General features: G+C 44.1%; 1 protein-coding gene across 3 annotated transcripts in view; it reads left to right on the forward strand.

The window, feature by feature from the left end:
* The window catches only part of Asator (tau-tubulin kinase asator), a 396,184-nt gene that overhangs the window by 216,532 nt on the left and 159,628 nt on the right, over window positions 1-20,024 (forward strand). For all 3 annotated transcript variants that reach the window (XM_075865820.1, XM_075865818.1, XM_075865819.1), the window contains exon 3: window positions 4,786-4,933. In XM_075865820.1, the coding sequence (XP_075721935.1) occupies window positions 4,786-4,933 (148 nt within the window). The remainder of the gene's footprint in view (window positions 1-4,785; window positions 4,934-20,024) is intronic.

A 20,024-nucleotide genomic window follows, 5' to 3' on the forward strand; every position in this document is an offset into this window, starting at 1 on the left:
CGAACAACTGCACCTTCACTTTACGCATCAGGTATCGCACCTTCTTTTCCGGCATGCGAGGGTCGGTTCGTCGAAAAAGACGCGTCATATCCTAAACATACATTGCTACGCCCTAATGTGGCATTTACATACGGCAGTGGAGTTCACGCTCAGCTCACTTTCGGCAATCGGGGCTTGCATACGTTTCGAGAAGCCGGCGCTTGAAGTCCACCCACGACGTGAACACACCTGCCCAGTTTTCGTACCAAACACGTGACCCGTCATTCAAACTGAAGTAGACATGTCGGAGCTTGTCTGTGTCATACCACGTGTTCTGAGCGGCAACGAAGTCATAGTGGACTAGCAAATCCTCAACATCTTCATGGACAGCACCATGAAAGAGATTCGGCGTTCGTAGTTTCAACAGCGTATAGTGCATAGGCGTAGCGCCTTCCATACCTGCTGGGTTGGAGCTGCGTGAGATGGCGCTGCCTCGGATAGTTGGGGTCGTCATCTTCCCTGGGAGAAGCCCGAACTCAAGGCGTAGTCCACGGATCCTTCGGCTAGCACAGTGAACAGGCGTAACTACCGGTATGGGGCTGGAGCTTCTCGTACTGGGAGGGGTTTGGTGCATAGGGTACCCAGCACCTCCACCAGTTGTCACACGCTAGGAGCTCGAAGAAATGTACAAGGAGACGCGACTGTCCAAATCTCAGACAGGAAGAAGGACGTCTCCACTGGAACGGGTTGCTCGTCTTCGTCTTCTTTCTTCTCTGGCACAGAACTGGCTCACTGTTTACTAACAAAAAACCAGATGGCAATATATATATATATATATATATATATATATATATATATATATATATATATATATATGAGATATAACAGACAGTAATGCCAAGGAATGTACAGGGGAAGTTATTAACATTAATGGAATGTAAATAAGAAGAAAGAAAAGTGGATGAAAAAATTACCAACTGTAAGCAGGAATCGAACCTACGACCTTCGAATTACGCGTTAGATGCTCTAACCACTGAGCTATTACAGCGGCACTCCCTCCATCCACTTTTTTGGGTTTATCTGTGAATTTAGAAGTAGGAGCGACAGTCAGCGCCATCTATAAGCCAAACAACGAGTGTGAAAACACTCTTATGCGCATGTTTGGCGTCACGTAGCACGTGAACTTATTATGAGCGGGCAGCTGATTAATTGTCCCTCTTGTACAACCTAAACACACCAAGTCTGCCAGTACGAGACCCTTGTTCAATGAAATAAGGGAAAGAAGTGTATACCTAAGGGCTCGTTTTCCGTGTTTTTAACACAATAATAATGAGATATAACAGACAGTAATGCCAAGGAATGTACAGGGGAAGTTATTAACATTAATGGAATGTAAATAAGAAGAAAGAAAAGTGGATGAAAAAATTACCAACTGTAAGCAGGAATCGAACCTACGACCTTCGAATTACGCGTTCGATGCTCTAACCACTGAGCTATTACAGCGGCACTCCCTCCATCCACTTTTTTGGGTTTATCTGTGAATTTAGAAGTAGGAGCGACAGTCAGCGCCATCTATAAGCCAAACAACGAGTGTGAAAACACTCTTATGCGCATGTTTGGCGTCACGTAGCACGTGAACTTATTATGAGCGGGCAGCTGATTAATTGTCCCTCTTGTACAACCTAAACACACCAAGTCTGCCAGTACGAGACCCTTGTTCAATGAAATAAGGGAAAGAAGTGTATACCTAAGGGCTCGTTTTCCGTGTTTTTAACACAATAATAATGAGATATAACAGACAGTAATGCCAAGGAATGTACAGGGGAAGTTATTAACATTAATGGAATGTAAATAAGAAGAAAGAAAAGTGGATGAAAAAATTACCAACTGTAAGCAGGAATCGAACCTACGACCTTCGAATTACGCGTTCGATGCTCTAACCACTGAGCTATTAGAGCGGCACTCCCTCCATCCACTTTTTTGGGTTTATCTGTGAATTTAGAAGTAGGAGCGACAGTCAGCGCCATCTATAAGCCAAACAACGAGTGTGAAAACACTCTTATGCGCATGTTTGGCGTCACGTAGCACGTGAACTTATTATGAGCGGGCAGCTGATTAATTGTCCCTCTTGTACAACCTAAACACACCAAGTCTGCCAGTACGAGACCCTTGTTCAATGAAATAAGGGAAAGAAGTGTATACCTAAGGGCTCGTTTTCCGTGTTTTTAACACAATAATAATGAGATATAACAGACAGTAATGCCAAGGAATGTACAGGGGAAGTTATTAACATTAATGGAATGTAAATAAGAAGAAAGAAAAGTGGATGAAAAAATTACCAACTGTAAGCAGGAATCGAACCTACGACCTTCGAATTACGCGTTCGATGCTCTAACCACTGAGCTATTACAGCGGCACTCCCTCCATCCACTTTTTTGGGTTTATCTGTGAATTTAGAAGTAGGAGCGACAGTCAGCGCCATCTATAAGCCAAACAACGAGTGTGAAAACACTCTTATGCGCATGTTTGGCGTCACGTAGCACGTGAACTTATTATGAGCGGGCAGCTGATTAGTTGTCCCTCTTGTACAACCTAAACACACCAAGTCTGCCAGTACGAGACCCTTGTTCAATGAAATAAGGGAAAGAAGTGTATACCTAAGGGCTCGTTTTCCGTGTTTTTAACACAATAATAATGAGATATAACAGACAGTAATGCCAAGGAATGTACAGGGGAAGTTATTAACATTAATGGAATGTAAATAAGAAGAAAGAAAAGTGGATGAAAAAATTACCAACTGTAAGCAGGAATCGAACCTACGACCTTCGAATTACGCGTTCGATGCTCTAACCACTGAGCTATTACAGCGGCACTCCCTCCATTCACTTTTTTGGGTTTATCTGTGAATTTAGAAGTAGGAGCGACAGTCAGCGCCATCTATAAGCCAAACAACGAGTGTGAAAACACTCTTATGCGCATGTTTGGCGTCACGTAGCACGTGAACTTATTGTGAGCGGGCAGCTGATTAATTGTCCCTCTTGTACAACCTAAACACACCAAGTCTGCCAGTACGAGACCCTTGTTCAATGAAATAAGGGAAAGAAGTGTATACCTAAGGGCTCGTTTTCCGTGTTTTTAACACAATAATAATGAGATATAACAGACAGTAATGCCAAGGAATGTACAGGGGAAGTTATTAACATTAATGGAATGTAAATACGAAGAAAGAAAAGTGGATGAAAAAATTACCAACTGTAAGCAGGAATCGAACCTACGACCTTTGAATTACGCGTTCGATGCTCTAACCACTGAGCTATTACAGCGGCACTCCCTCCATCCACTTTTTTGGGTTTATCTGTGAATTTAGAAGTAGGAGCGACAGTCAGCGCCATCTATAAGCCAAACAACGAGTGTGAAAACACTCTTATGCGCATTAATATCTCATTATTATATCTCATTATTATTGTGTTAAAAACACGGAAAACGAGCCCTTAGGTATACACTTCTTTCCCTTATATCATTGAACAAGGGTCTCGTACTGGCAGACTTGGTGTGTTTAGGTTGTACAAGAGGGACAATTAATCAGCTGCCCGCTCATAATAAGTTCACGTGCTACGTGACGCCAAACATGCGCATAAGAGTGCTTTCACACTCGTTGTTTGGCTTATAGATGGCGCTGACTGTCGCTCCTACTTCTAAATTCACAGATAAACCCAAAAAAGTGGATGGAGGGAGTGCCGCTGTAATAGCTCAGTGGTTAGAGCATCGAACGCGTAATTCGAAGGTCGTAGGTTCGATTCCTGCTTACAGTTGGTAATTTTTTCATCCACTTTTCTTTCTTCTTATTTACATTCCATTAATGTTAATAACTTCCCCTGTACATTCCTTGGCATTACTGTCTGTTATATCTCATTATTATTGTGTTAAAAACACGGAAAACGAGCCCTTAGGTATACACTTCTTTCCCTTATATATATATATATATATATATATATATATATATATATATATATATATATATATATATATATATATCCTCTGAAGAAGACGCACGTACGAAGTGATTTTATTGACTTTTCGGCCGCGGGTCCGACCTTCATCAGAATGCACTTTATGGCGTGAGTGCTGTTGATATACATGTGCATATCAATAAGATGAAGATATGAAACCTGCATGAAAGGTGATATATGAACATATATAAATGCAATTCACACATTTTGAAGGGCACCCGATACACGTGTATAAAGATATCGTTTCCATGCGCGAGCACATGGCGAGCGCGTTGTTTGCAAATAAAAGATAAAACGCAAAAAGATAAAGCACTTGATATGAAGAATAGTCCGACTGGTAATAGCAAAGTTAAAAAAAGGAAGAAAAAATAGTAAAGTAATCACAAAAATATCACAAAGAGCTATATAAAAGACGTTACAAATCTGCTAGGTAATCAACCGATTCAGACAATGCAGTGCGACTTGCTGAGCAAGTAGAGAACAGATGGACAGGGTGATACTACATGTTACGCGGATAGGCAACTAAGTTTTTCTACGTTTTCAGTTAGACCAGACGCGACGGCATCGAACTTATAGATGGGGAATGATTCACGAGTTTCTCTATCATAATATATATATATATAAAGCGTCGGCAAGCCTCCCCTTTTGCAGAGGTTATGCCGCCGAAACTAGCGCCCTATTGATTGAAATTGATTGAAATGTGCGGCTGCACAAAGTGAGGCGCGCTTCATATGAAATGGCTTGTGACAGAGTGTAGGTAGTAGTATGGTTTCAACGCTCTTTTTTTGATTCGCAGGTGAAGAAGATTGGTGGTGGTGGTTTCGGAGAGATCTATGAGGGCCTGGACTTGGTATCGAAGGAACTGGTGGCCCTCAAGCTCGAATCCGCCAAACAAGCCAAGCAAGTCCTCAAGATGGAAGTCGCCGTGCTCAAGAAGTTACAAGGTATGTCTGCTTCCTGGTTACAACACAATGCCACTGGTCCGCATAAAAGCAGCTGCTGAGCCGGCCTTCTCAGTTTCTGAAAGCAAGTAATCAACGTAGATAACGAAACTATTTTTGATATTTGTCTTGCAAATGTTGATCTTGATGAAAAAAAACTATAGCACTCTCCTCAGTATGGAATTATTACGGTAATTTAACAAGGATTTTTTTCGAAGCGGGACAGCGCCTACGTGTGTCCTCTTCGTCTTTCCCGGCTTCGAAAAATTTTGTGCTAAATGAGCTGATGTAGGCCGTATGATTGAGGACAAAAGTCACTCCTTTTTCAATATGTTCTAAAAATGTTTCACTATAAACACAGAGAGAAAAAATTAATGGGAAGGCAGAGAGTTCTAGTCTGCTACTCTGTGCATGGAATATGAGAAAAACGAAGATATGTGGTTCAGAGTAAAGGTTATGTACAAGAACCACGTTTTAGCCACGATTTAGCCAAGGCATATGACAGTGTTGAACATGCTATTCTTATCAATGTCCTAAAAGAGCTTACGTTCCCGCAGTACATAACAAATTGGATATACGAATTTTTAAAAGACAGAAAATTTTATTGCTTCCAACGAGGTATTTCCACGCCGAAGTATAGCCAAACGAGAGGTGTTCCTCAAGGCTCTGTTCTATCGCCTGTGCTATTTAACATTTTTTTAAGTTCAATACCACAGAGTGATAAGGTACACGTATATGTATATGCAGATGATATCGCGTTCTTTGCATCTGACTACGATATTTATTCACTACATTCGACTTTACAGCGTTATGTGGCAACATTGGAAACCTGGTTTCAGAAAATTCATATGAACCTGAACGTAACTAAAAGTGCTATAATAGTTTTTCCGTTGGACGCACCAGTTACTATTTCTCTTCAGTACCATCAAGAAATAATACCCCAGGTTAATTGTATTAAATATCTGGGTGTACTGTACGATCAAAAACTGAGCTGGCGTGACCACATTGAATATATTAAAATTAAGGCTACACGCGCTGTTGGAATGATAAGTAGGCTTGGCCGCCTCCGTTCCGGTCTTCGCAGAGATACGATGATCATGATATATCGCATGTACGTTCATCCTATTCTTGAATTCGGATGTGTACTATTCTCTGGTGGACCAGCATACAAAATAAACCCCCTCATTCTCTTAGAGCGGGAAGCCCTACGTAGTTGTTTAGGTGTGCCAAAATTCACAGCTAACAATGTTTTGTATCAAGAAGCTCGGATACCCACCCTTGCTTGCAGATTTCGTATTTTAACAGTAAACACCTATTTAAAATTTTCTGAATCTACTTTGAGAAGGCGACAATTTGTATTCTTTGCCGAGCCTGGTGTCTTTTTCAATGAGCATTGGTCCCGTGTATATAAAATATAAACCCAAGTGCTATTTGTTCAAACACTTCTAGATGCTTTAAATGTTAATATATTCGAGATCACACCATCTGTCAAACCAATCGGCCAAGTGCAAATAGAATTTGACGATATCTTCCCCATGAACGCTAAACACTTGCCCTCTAAATATTTGATTGGTTTATTAGAACAACACCTGTCTCAATTAGGTACTAATACAGTAATTGCAACGGATGCATCTATGAGTGGCGAGAAGGCAGGTGTGGGTATTTTTTCTCTATCATTATTCTGGTCATTTTCATTACGCCTCCGAGATTATACACCAATATTTGAAGCGGAATTAACGGCCGTTATACTAGCTATTCGTAAACTTCCTGCGACTCATTCGACAGCTGTGATAGTGACTGACTCGTATTCCGTGTGTTCATTCTTATCATCGTCGTCGACATCAGCAGTACTAGAGACTTTTAAATCATTAATCCCAGCAAACATTCGTCTAGTGCGAATGATATGGGTGCCAGGCCATCGTAGTATATTTATAAACGAGATGGCTGACAAACTTGCGCGAACATCTCTTGATCTTCCGATTGTGCCAATCATGCCTCCTACAGCTTATGTAACAGCAGCGAGGTTTAGAAAACTTTCCCTTCTTGAAGACTCATCAAAAACCATGATACTGAATCCAGATTTTTCGCACCTGCAATTCACATGGAATAATAAATGGTGTCCCACGCGTAAATTGGAAGTCTTGGTAACAAAATTACGTTGCCGTGTACCACCTCTTAATTTCTACTTAAACAGGTCTGGTCTGGTGCCATCCCCTCTGTGCTCAAGCTGTAACGAACCTGAACATATCGACCATTTTCTTATCACATGTCACCGATTCAAAAATCAAAGAAAAAACTGCTTCGAAATTTTATTCAGAAAATTAGGAATATCACTTAATACTCCCAATATTTTGTCTTTTGGGGCCATTTCATTGGGACATAGCGACAGGAACATCTGCGGGGCTCTCTGCGAATTCATATATAACACAAGAAGATTACCTTGCTGAGTGAGCCATCAGCTCTCAAATTTTACTAGTCACACTACCAGTTAATATTTAGCTGATACACTGCAATGATTCAACTTTCAGGAGAATTTCATATAACGATCCCACCACAGATTTTCAACAAATTCTATTATTTCTCCCCCCTTTTTTTTCTTTTTTTTTCATTGCGCCAAATTATTTCACAGTCAAAACACAGTAATCATATTTCCCTAATCTAGAAAATCTATAGGTATTTAGTTGCATTAACCACCGGCTTCTTGGCCAATCCCCCTTAGTGGGTGAGAGCCACAAAAGAAAGGAACAAGCAAGCAAGCAAGAACCACGTATCATAAAGGTTGTGCTGTCCAGTCCTGACGGCACTGCTGGATTTTGTCTGGTCGCACATTGCTGCCTAAACAGAAATCTTACATACCGTTACACCCCTAATGCCAATCAACGTTCAAGCAGAATAACGGAAAGGTGGGCTTGTTGGTTAGGGTTCATAATGAATTGAATGGGGCAGCGTTAGGACGAATACACAAACGAGAAAAGACACGGCAAGCACCACACATACAACTAAAATTTTATTGAAAAAAACGCCACCTATGTCATCCAACTCAATGTCATCAAAAGTGGCACGGGAGCAATGTCAGGGCAATATCAGCTCGAAAACAGCCTCGTTGAAAACATAAGTAACATGAAGATTTACAACAGATAGAAGCAATATACGAAGTGGCACTATGCTATGCACGTTTGCAAGAGCTAATTTAATTCTTTTGATGGAAGATATATAGATGCTTGACTAATGTATTTCTCTTTTAAACGGTTGATGTGAAAAGCTTCTGTTATTTCTTGTCTCTTTATAAGGATGGCTGCACAGAAGGATGGTGTCATTAAAATGTGGAGTACATTCACACGAGTGCCTATGGTTGGCTATATGATAACTGGTCGGATTCGCGGAGGAGAGCGAGCGTAGGTGTTTTTGCAGTCTTATATTGATGCACCTTCCACTTTGTCCCACTTACACCCCGTCGCATGACAGAGGTATCATATACACTTTACCTATCATGCAAGTTATGAAGTTCTGGACATGGTTAGTTATGCATGCAACTTTACAGATGAACTTGCTTTTATTTTTGATGGATGGGCAAATCCTTCCAATCTTCTGGGGGGCGTAAAACACCATATCAATCTTTTACCGATTGGAAACATTCTTCAGACCATGGGAAAAGCAATGGAGGTATGGTATAATAGTGAAATCACTGGCGCGAGTTTTGCTCTCGTTACATGATCCCGCGTTTTTGGCCTTAACCCATTTTATGAGCTTATTAAATGCAGTCGGGATCGCAGCGTTGCCATAACCGACCGTCTTCGGCCTAAGAAGGTGGTTGTGAAAGCTGTCTAGGACCTGATGATGGCATGACTTTTTGAATGAAGAGCACTACGTGCAAAACATAATACAATTTTAATGAGTTCTGAGTGCACTGAGTTAGCATGTAACAACGGTTGTTTCGATCTGGGTTGGTACTTCCACATACATGCTGTGGAGTGAACAGCAGGCGTGAATCAAGATACTGCAGCTGCTGCTGCTTCATTAATTCGGAGGTGAACCGAAGACCAAGACCACAATCCTGAAAACATTTGAAATCCTGTCCGGTTCAGCTGGTTGTGATTGTGCTCATTTCGAAAAATCAGCGCGTAATCAACATACCTAAAACATAGCGGATACCTTCACCCAGGTGGCTTCTAAGCTTCGTGTTAACATGGCACAAAAATATATCGCTTAACACGGCTGCGACTTTGTATCCAATGTAAACGCCTGTTTTACGCAGAACTTTTTCTTACCAGCCAATGACGGTAAAATTTAGGTACATGGACCAGGTTTTGAGAAAGAGTTCGAGTGAAATGCCACTCCTTGCCCTAACCTGAAGCTTGTCACTGAACTGGGAAATGCATATCTTAACACTTTCCATGAGTTCATTGCACGGTAATGTGAGCAACAAATCCTCAATGTCTACGCTCAGAACAGCACAACCCTTTAGATCCTGCTTTTCATGGTGCTCTACCACACAGGATGAACTAGAGATCAGGTATTGGTTTTCCAGGTTAAGGCAGGACAAAGTATTTTGAAGATACGATGACACACACATTGCCAAGTATTTCTTTTAGACACTATAGATCTAAAGGGCATATCTATCTTATGTGTTTTAACACTAAAGTATCCTGAGGGTTCTTTCTTTGTCTACCCTAATGTCTTTGCAAGATGATCGAGTCATGGATCTTTCAACTTAGACACAGCTCGTTTTCTAATCTTCTCAGCTTTTTAGAAACAGATGTGAAGTTTTTTGATACGCCAGCCTGTGCTTTTTCGTTGTACGTTCTCTGGTTTAAAACAACGAAAAAACTTTTTGTCTGGCTCCAGTGCAAACAGTTCTTTACCTAGCATATATTTCATTACTGGAAGAATGCTAGGTCGCTTATGACAGCGGGGACCAGTGGAAGACATCACGTTTATGGCTTCCGCGATGAAACGTGGATGAGCTTGGCGGGTGATGTTGCGCTCACAGGTTAGGGTATATAGGTGGCGTTTTTGAAGTAAATTTTAGCTGTGAGTGTAGCGCTTGTGTCTTTTCTCGTTCGTGTAGTCGTCCTAACGCTGGCCCATTCTATTCGTTATCAACGTTGAAGGGTCGAGACACGTGTAGAGTCGCACAATACCCGTGCAAAAGTATCATCTGCACGGTAGGGCTCACAGTACGGTGTTGTCTTTGGTGGGCCACCCTTTTACCGTGGCCGCCAGAACGAAAGAAAGGCAGCAATTTGTGGAGATTACAAGCAGTGCCAAGATGTTCTGCTGTTTCCATGTACTGGGCGCTACGCGGCTGAAATTACTCTATGGAGCACCGCTGTCCTTTGGGTCTCCGCAGAGATGCGACACGTGGCGTCTTCATGGCCCGGTAAAAGCCCCAATGCCGAGCTTCCGCCGATTACGGACGTCGGACCACCACGCTGTGCGTCTCTGGCTGATGAGTCGCCGACACTCAAATTAGTACCAGATGTCCAGGTATGGCCCCTCGAAAGCGCCTAGACCACGATCACCGTTCGGCAAAGCTTGGATGGTCGGCGCGAGTGGCGAGATGACAAACACGTTTCACCCTGTTCGCTGGATACAAGATTTGCCTGAGAATGCAGCATCACCGGGACCGTGCACGTGTTTGGTATATGTACGTGTGTTTGTTAAGGGCGATGCCGGCATAATGACACTCATGTGTGCTGCGGGACATAATATTGGACAATGCCGATATGGACCTATTTTCTGATCTAGGGATCTGGAGAGATGAGGCTGTATTTATTCAGCTCTCGCGGGCTGCTTACCCCCGAATGCAGAGAGGTTACTTGGCTCGTGACTTCAACTTAACTTGAGCAAGTCGGCGTGAAGCAAGCAGCGGACTTCAAAACGCCCAAGTCAGCCTTCGCGTTTCATAGATGCTCAGGTTGTCTTGCTTGGTCAAGTCAAGAACGAGCTTCAAAGCAGAAACACGCTGCTCACCTTCTAACGAGGGTAATATTGAAGTTGTTCGCGTAAGGCATGCATTACATAAAAAAAAGACCATACGTTTTGAAATAACGATAAAAACGAAGCGCCACAAGCATATTCTTGCCATTTTACGGCTAACCAGCGGCACGTGGTGCCTGCCGCCACAGCGATGCGCAGTGTTGCCTCTGTAAAGCGTTCGTTGCCCGCTGGTTTTAGTGGCCACCCAAAAGCGGCGCGTTTCTCCACGGTTGCTTGTTTGGGGGCGAAGCAAGCATCGCGTTGGGTTCTTTCGTCGTTTTTTTTTTCAATCGAACGCCACGGCATGTATTTGTGCTGACCTGGCTCACGAGGTAACGCGATTTTCACGGTATTTGCATTTCTGTTCGCCTGTGCGCATGCCTGTAATGGGCTAGGTCGCAGTTATATATGAAAAAAAAAACAAGTTCTGGGAACAAATTTAATTCTTATTCTTTTGATGAACTTGGTAAACAAGAGAAAAAGCGGGGGTCAGGACATTGCCCTCAGCATAATTCTGTCTCGCGGGGTGCAGCAGTGTCTCGCTGCATGACGGTGAAGTGGATAAAAAAAACCCGTGATGTGTGTGGAATTTTACGTAGCATTGAGCTACAAGCGATGCCTTTCTGAGCGAGAAACAGTGCCCTAGGCAGGACGAAAGGATATACGAAGCACACAGACACAGCGCCGAGTCAATTTTGTACCGAAAGAAGCGGAAATTGTCGTCGTGTTCAAGAAAAACAGAAATGGCCTTGGCGCTTACGGAACACTTCAGCGTTAATAAGCTATTAATACGCACGTGTGTGTAGTCAACACAGCCTGTAACACCAGGAAACTCAGCCACTTCATAAAAGTTCCGCATAACTATAAAAAGTGCTGCCGGCTGCGGAAAGCGCACCAGCATTGCGTACAGGTGCTTTGCGATGAGTAGCGGAACTTTTCCTATTGCATGGCAAATTGTCGACTACGGAATGTGGACGAGATTCCCGGTGACTGTTTGTAATGTGCCAGCACCGTAAAACCTCAGAGCCATCAGTAGCTGTAACACTGGATGCACAGGCTGTATTCGGTTGTCTCCACTTTCACGGAGTGGCAACATAACGAGCAGCTGCCCCACGGCGTTCTTCATGAATCTGTACCTAGCGTGGAATTGTTGCTCGTCGTACAATTCCATGGGATTTCCTTGGTCCCGTAAAGCGGTTCCGAGAATCTTCGGCAGGCAGTGCGCCTCAAAAAATGCTACGCTTATGGCGAGTCAAGCAAACTCAAAAGCGGCCACCCTCTGCGCGACGTGCATCCGAGAGGTGGTCATGTTGGAATAACGCATGAAAACGCTTTCAAGCTAGCCCCGCGGCTGACTTGAAACTTGTCCGGACTTTGACCGAGCCAAGTCGCCTTCAAGTCATCCGCAAGTTCAAGAACGATTTATGGAGACCGGCAAGACTGTCTTGAGTAAAGAACGAGTCAAGTACGAGTCAAGTAACGTCTCTGCATTCGGGGGTTAGGATGGTTCACGGAGCTTGTTCAATAGACAGCCTTTTTCAATGTAGAGGTTTCAATGTGGAGCTTCGGGCCAGAGAGTCCGTGCTATATTTTAATGTAAATAAATCCTCTCTACGAGGTTCAACCTCTTCTTGCCTCGACATCTCGATCCCGGATCTCAAGTGCCGCAAACCCCGGTCACAACAACGGGCTGTCTGCACGGCTGATGAAGTGCACATAGCGTCAAATGAAGGCGACGCGCATTCCAATCCTCTGTAGCAGAGAGGTATGTCTACGATTTATTTCAACCGGGATGAGCGAAGTCCTGTTTCCCGCAGACGCCTGTACCGATAGTCTTGGTTCCGGCATTCGTACAGGTGGGGCTGTGCCAGCGATTTATTGTGCCCTATCGCAGAGGTGATATCATCAATGCGTACGCGCATGCGTTCGCGCATATACATTGTGTGCGTGAACGGTGCCGTTATTCACAGCTGCAGCATCAGCTAGCTCATTGCCTGCCAGTTCATAGCGCCCAAGTCTCGACTGGAAGATGAAAGCTTCTGCAGGAACCACATGGGTCATTGAAAATTCTTTGAAAATTAAACTAAGTAGCAAAGCTTGGCACCCTTTGCGTTCGGCGTTCACCAAGACACAGTCGCTCGCCGAGTGGAACCCTACAGTCACTGTTTTGCAGTTAACCGGCGATAATTTTCCTTCGGTGGCGATGCAGTGTTCTCAAGCCAACGTTGTGAACTCTGTTTGCAACAAGAAAACATTGAGCAGTTTTATCTCAACGAACCATGCTTGTCTAACCTTCCCCAAGCCAAGAATATCTGGTTACATCCCGAGTTTTCACCTTGCGTGTAATCTGTAATTACTCGGGCATAATAATTTGCTGTAGTGTCTAAAACGAGATATTACCACGTGCGCTTCTTTCTCTAGTGAGTTGAGCGAGAAGGGGCGGGAACACATTAAAATGATTTCTCTTTCCTGAGTAATTTCTCCCATTGGTCCGCTGCCATGGCTCAGGAGTCCAAGCGTGTCCTTTATTTTGATTGGCTTAATTATTCTCGCTAGAGTAATTTAGCATAAAAAAAAGTCAAAACTTTGCCTCAAAGTCGAAGCCACGAACGCGATAGCAACAAGTTGACAGGTCACGCACAGAATGGCAAGCAGATCGAAACGTGCCCCGCGTTTCTTTCGCACAAATGACGCACGAAACGTACGCGCAGGTAGAGATGAACGCCAATAATCATCTCAGTTGTTAGTCTGCTGTGTCTGAAAAGCGCGCCCAATTTGCACACGAAAGCTGCGCAACAATTGCAGTTGGGGTGCCTACATGCCCACCTGTTTTAGGGTGGTGCCAGCCTTGGACCCACTACATGCCACCAACGCTTCTGCGCCCGCCAGAACACAATGTTGCTATATGACAAAGAGGCGCTCTCGCACCGAATTGTGGCCCTCACTGCCTCCATTTCATCCTCGAGAATACGGCCTGGTGTCGGCGTCAACACAAAGCAGTAGATGCATCAAGCGTGAAATTTGTCTGTCGGTGGCGTCCAGCGTTAGTGTCAACACGAAACAGTAGATGCATCAAGCGTGAAATGTATCCGTCGGTGGCGTCCAGCGTCGGTGCCAACACGAAACACTAGATGCGTCAAGAGCGAAATGTAAACGTCAGTGTCGTCCAGCGTCTGCGTCAACACGAAACATGAGGTAAATCAAGCGTTAGATGCGTCCGTGAGTGGCGTCAAGCGCTGTCATCAATACGAAGCAGTTGACACATTAAAGTCCCAGGTAGCACAAAAAAAATCACAGGACGTACTGGACGAACACACGAACGAACGCACACATGGATGGACGGATGGATGAACGCACGCATGAACAGACGCACGCGTGGATGGACGAATAGACGGACGGACGCACGCACGCAAGGACGAACGCACCGACGTACGGGTACAGAGACGGATGCTCAGACGGGCACACGCACTGATGGACGCATGGACGGACGCTCGCATGAATGGAAACTCGCATAGAAGGTTACGTTTCGAGCTTGATACATGTAAAGTGCTGACGCCGACGCTGGACCACGCCACTGATGGTTACGTTTCGAGCCTTGCATGTAACGTGTTGACGCCGATGCTGTGCGCCACCGACGGTTATATTTCGCGCTTCATGCACTTAAGGGTTTGTGCTCATTCCGACGCTGGACGATGCCACCGACGGTCATGTTTCAAGCTTGATGCATGTAACAGGCTGACTCCGACGCTGGAAACCACCGATGATTACGTTTCCAACTTGGTGCATCTAACGGAAGGCGTTGGTAGCAAGTTGACGTAGACGCTGGAAGATGCCAGCGACGGTTACATTTCGTGCTTGATGCATCTAATACTTCGTGTACGCTGACGCTGGATGCCACCGACATTTCAGGCCTCATGCATCGAAGGCTTTAGCCTTAATAAGGTTTTAGCCTGAAAAAGGGCCTTTAAAAAGACACTGCAAGTCACAAATTTTGCAGATTCCAAATAGCGGGAGTGGGGGATTATACGGCTGGCCCCAAAATGGCGCCACACAAAAAATTAGGCTCAATTTTGCGGAAGCTGGCAACAACGTTCCCCACTGCCCGTTGACTTTGGTTGACTTTTTAGAGGGCAATTTTCGAGATTTCCTTACCCTAAAACAGGCGGTCATGTAGGCTCCCTAATTGCAGTGATCTTTGTGCGCCCCGTAGCTACAACAGAATCGTTCCAGTGCAAGCGTAACGCCAGCCCGGACGTATGATGCTCTCGACCAGGAGATAAGGGCACGTGAGAGATAATCCACTCCCCTTCTCTCCGCGGACAAAAGTACACGTGAGAGAGCCACCACGCGCTCATTGCACCATCTTGCTGATAATGCTGAAAACACGATAGTTCACCCTCTCCCGAAGTGCCCGCCAACAGTAGTAAGAGGTAGATATAAATAGCTTGCTGCTAAAACGTTGAAGGAGGTACCCTTCTGTGGCTCAGTTTATGTCGCGGAGTTCCTACTTTCGATTCCGCTCGCTGGAGTCTTTTTAATGCGAAGCATTTCTTAGCGAACTTCGGCGACTTTGAGCGTATCTATCTATCCAGCTGCCTAAAACTTTTAGCTCTCCTGACCATTTCGATAATGGTATCGATACCAAACTTGGTATGGCATAACATGTCTGTATAAAGAACACATTTGACTAGTCATAACATGAAAATTATGACACGCATGTCATGAATGCCAAGATTTACATTTCAATGTCCTACCGCTCTTGAGGTAGTTTCGTTCACATAGCATGTAGGAAAACTGGTATGGTATCATGATTGCATGGCGAAGACAAACGACAGACCCTAACATAAAAATCATGACGAACATGTCATGTAACAACATGACTACATGCCATGCTCATGATGCTCTCGTGACCGTTTCGCTTGCATCACAACCAAGTTTGGTATTAAAGTACGTGAAGGGACGACAAAGGTATGTGACTGCTGCAAACATGATATTCATGAGATGCGTGTCATGTAACAACGTGACTACATGCGACACTCATGATGCGCTTGCGGCCATTTCGCTAGCTTCACTTATACCCAATTTGGTATTACGGGTGAATGGAGGACGAAGGTATGATACTGGTCCAAACATGATAAGCATGAGATGCGTGTCACATAACAACATGACTACATGCTACGCTAATTACGCGCTCGCGGCTGTTTCACCAGCTTCACATGTACCAAACTCGGTATTACGTGACGCGAACGGACGACATAGGTAACTGACACATACAAACTTGATAATCACGATATGCGTGTCATGTAACAACATAACTGCATGCCACACTGATGATGCGCTCGCGGCAGTTTAGCTAGTTTCACATACGCCAAATTTGTGTTACGTGACTTCAATGGATGACGAATATGACTGGTGCAAACATGATAATCAGGAGATGCGTGTCATGTGAGAACATGACTACATGCCACAGTCAAGGCGCCAATATGTTTCGACGTGACGTGGTGCGCGTGCTCGCCGGTGTTCATTTCGTCGCGTCACTCCGGCGTTGCCACGCCAGGCGCCGGTCCTGTCACATACTCGCCGGCGCACGCCGCACTGCTTTGCTTTGACGCATGCGCGTTTCAGCGCGTCCGGCATGTCTCCGTCACGAAAAGAGGGAGATGCAGTGTCGTCTGGGTAAAGCATTGGCGCAAAATGCAGCATGTCGCATGTCGCGCTGGTTGCCATCGGGCCGCGCTGATAGACGCTGGTCACGCCTGGCGTCAGACAATAGAGTGCTCGCATTTCGCTAACGTGTACGGTCGCTGTGCCCAGCGTGCGCGCGCGTCAACGCTACATCGGAGTATATTGGGCCCTTCATGATGCACTCGCGGCCGTTTTGCTAGCTCCACATATACCAAATTTGGTGTTACGTGACGTCAACAAACGACAAAATATATGACTGGTGCAAACAAGATAATTCTGACACGCGTGTCATGTGAGAACATGACAACATACCACGCCCATAGCGTGCTAGCGGCCGTTTCGCTAGCTCCACATTAACTAAATTTGGTGTCATGTGATGTGAATAGATGACGAAGGTAAACGACACATCGGAACATGAAGTGTTCATGACACGGAAGTCATGTACAGCATAATTCACCTCCACCTTGTAACGTTGTGCTGATTTAATGTGACATATCAACATATCTCATTCGTGCTTCGCATATCATCGATTCCCACTTTTTTTTAATGACATCCCAGAAACCTGAGTAGAGCTTGTTTCGTGCGACGATAATGCTCATTTTGAAAGATAAGCATGCGTTAGTGCTCCGCATAGTGTTAGTGCAATTCGAACCACCCGTCTTCCAAGGGCTCATGACGTAACTGCTCCCCACAGCCACCCTTGGTTGGCTCTGCGCCAGCTACTGCCGTTATCTGGCAACAGTGAACCTCCACTAGAAACTGACGTTATAAAATACAACCGTTTATGCTCGGTTTGCGGCCATGCCTGCTCTTGCTCTCAGCGATATTTTCTTCGCTCCTGGCGTCGCCGGTGAGCCGTTTCACCAAAATGCTGCACGGTCCATCCACGTTCACCTCTTTGATCCACATTGGACCTATGTTCCTACCATCCGAGGAGTCATCCAGAAAGCGCCTTAGGAATGAAAATAGCCACGAAAATGCGAGTACGCTTGCGCAAACTGCCCCTCAAACGTGGCCACGTGAGCCGAACGCGTCCTGACAAAAACTGAACTTTTTGAACCAACCACACTATCCGCAATAAAACCGCCATGTGGTTCTATTTAAATGCGAAAGATTTCTTAATGAACTTCGGCAACTTTGAGTTTATTTATCTATTTCTCCTGGCCGTTTCGACAATGGTATTGATACCAAATATGGTATGACATAACCTGATAGTATGAAGGTCGTAAACGACAAGTCATAACAAAAAACCATGACATCTATGTCATGAATGTCACAATTCTCATATCATGGTCTTGCCGCTCTTGTGGTGGTTTTGTTTACCTGACATGTTGCAAAACTGGTATGGTATGACATGACTGCAAGGCGAACACAAGCGACTGACCCTAACATGAAAATCGTGATATGCGTATCTTGATATGGCATGATATTACACGCTACACTCTTGATGCGCTTGCGGCCGTTGTGCTAGCTTGGCATACACAAGATTTGGTATTACGGGACGTGAATAGATGACAAAGCGGGTATGTGACTGGTGAAAATATGATAATAATGAGATGCGTGTCACGTGAAAACATGACTACATGCTACGCTCATGATGCGGTCTTGGCCGTTTCGCTATAGCTTCACATATACCACATTTGGTATTACGGGGCGTGAATGAATGACGAAGGTAATGAGTCTGGTGAAAACACAATAATCATCAGGTGCGTGTCATGTAACAACATGGCTGCATGCTACCCTAATAGGGCACTCATGGTCGTTTCGCTAGCTTTACACATTGAAAATTTGTTGTTACGTGACGTCAACAGCTGACGAAAGTATATGACTGGTGAAAACTTGATAATCATGACACGTGTGTCATGTAAGAACATGACAACATACCACGCTCATGATGGGCTCTGAGCCACTTCGCTAACTCACATATACTAAATTTCGTACCACGTGATGGGAATGGATAGCGAAGATAAATGACATGCCCGAATATGACAATCATGGCATGGAAGTCGTGTACGGCGTAATTTACCTTCTCCTCGTAACGTAACAGCTCGGCATCCAGACACGGCCACAGGGAATGCGGCGCATGTGCATGTTTCCACTTAACACCAATCCGTGCGTTCTCAAAAAGATCATACTCTCTCTCTCTCTCTCTTTTGCGACAGATTAATAGCTGGTTGGTTGTTTCTTCGTGTCTTGGCGCAACCCATTGTTGAGGATTGGCCATGAAGCGGACAGTACCAGTGCGATAGAACCAATGCCTATACGTATATCTCATTTTCTTTTCTAATATAAAAGGCTACGCTGCCCATTATGCATATTGCGTGACTAGTGAGTGGTTGAGTGCTTTCAGCACATTATAAAAGTAAGAGCCATAACTATTCATTGTCAACAGCCACACATCAACAAAAAGCGGGGTGATTCTAGGAAAGATTGATACAGGTCCAAAAGTTGATATTTTAGATTTCATTGAGTATGTTATATTTCTTGCACCTCTCACCAGGTAGCCCGAAAGTCAACTTCGTTTTATGATTACCTGCATAACTTACGAGAAAAAAAATATCAAGCTTCACCAACACGGAGGCAGCAATTTCCTCACCTGTCATTTTCGAAAATTGCAGATGCTATAAAAAGACAAATATTTTTGTTTCAAGGAAGATAATTTTTACATATATGCATGTGTAATGAAGAACGAATTCATACGGTTACAAGTTTGTAGACCTTAAGAAAATAGCTTTTAAAAAGGTCTAATTTCGCGACAGTTTAAAATACGTTATATATTGCGCATTTTTTTCTCCGAAACTAATGCAAGCAGCGTTTTCGAACTTGACACGTTTCAAGGATATAGTGTGTTTATTAGGTACCTAAATTATTGCTGCCGTTGGGCAAAAGTAAATTTTTATATATTGCCTCAAATTTCTCATGTTGGCAAAAGTGTACTCCACTGAAATTTGAATAATAAAAAAACCCATCTACGATATTTCTTAAAATCTCGTAAATAGACAACCGAAGGCCATCGTACAGTAATATAGAAAATTATGTTGCATTATCTTGTTTTAGCGACAATATTCGTGGTACAAATAAGAGCTTTTCGAGACTGTACTGATAAGTTGAGAAATCTAGAAATTGGAACGGAAAAGCCGCAATGAGCTTCAAACGCGAGTAAACTTGACCGCATTTGGGGAAGAAAGGCTGTTTTAGCAGATAGGAGTAACTATTTTGAACACAACATTCTACACTATCTGCATTCACTCTTGTACGTGGAGCACTGAGACCTCTAATATGTGGTCCCTCTCTATTACTGACACACAGATGGAGCTGCTGTGAGGAGCCATGTGTTCGCAACACATTGGGTAATAGAATTGAATAATGGATGAGTTTATAAACAATTCATAACAAATGTTTATCATTTGGGGCACGAAGACTGCCGAAT

The sequence above is a fragment of the Rhipicephalus microplus genome, chromosome 6 (assembly GCF_043290135.1).
Source record: "Rhipicephalus microplus isolate Deutch F79 chromosome 6, USDA_Rmic, whole genome shotgun sequence".
NCBI lineage: Eukaryota > Metazoa > Arthropoda > Arachnida > Ixodida > Ixodidae > Rhipicephalus > Rhipicephalus microplus.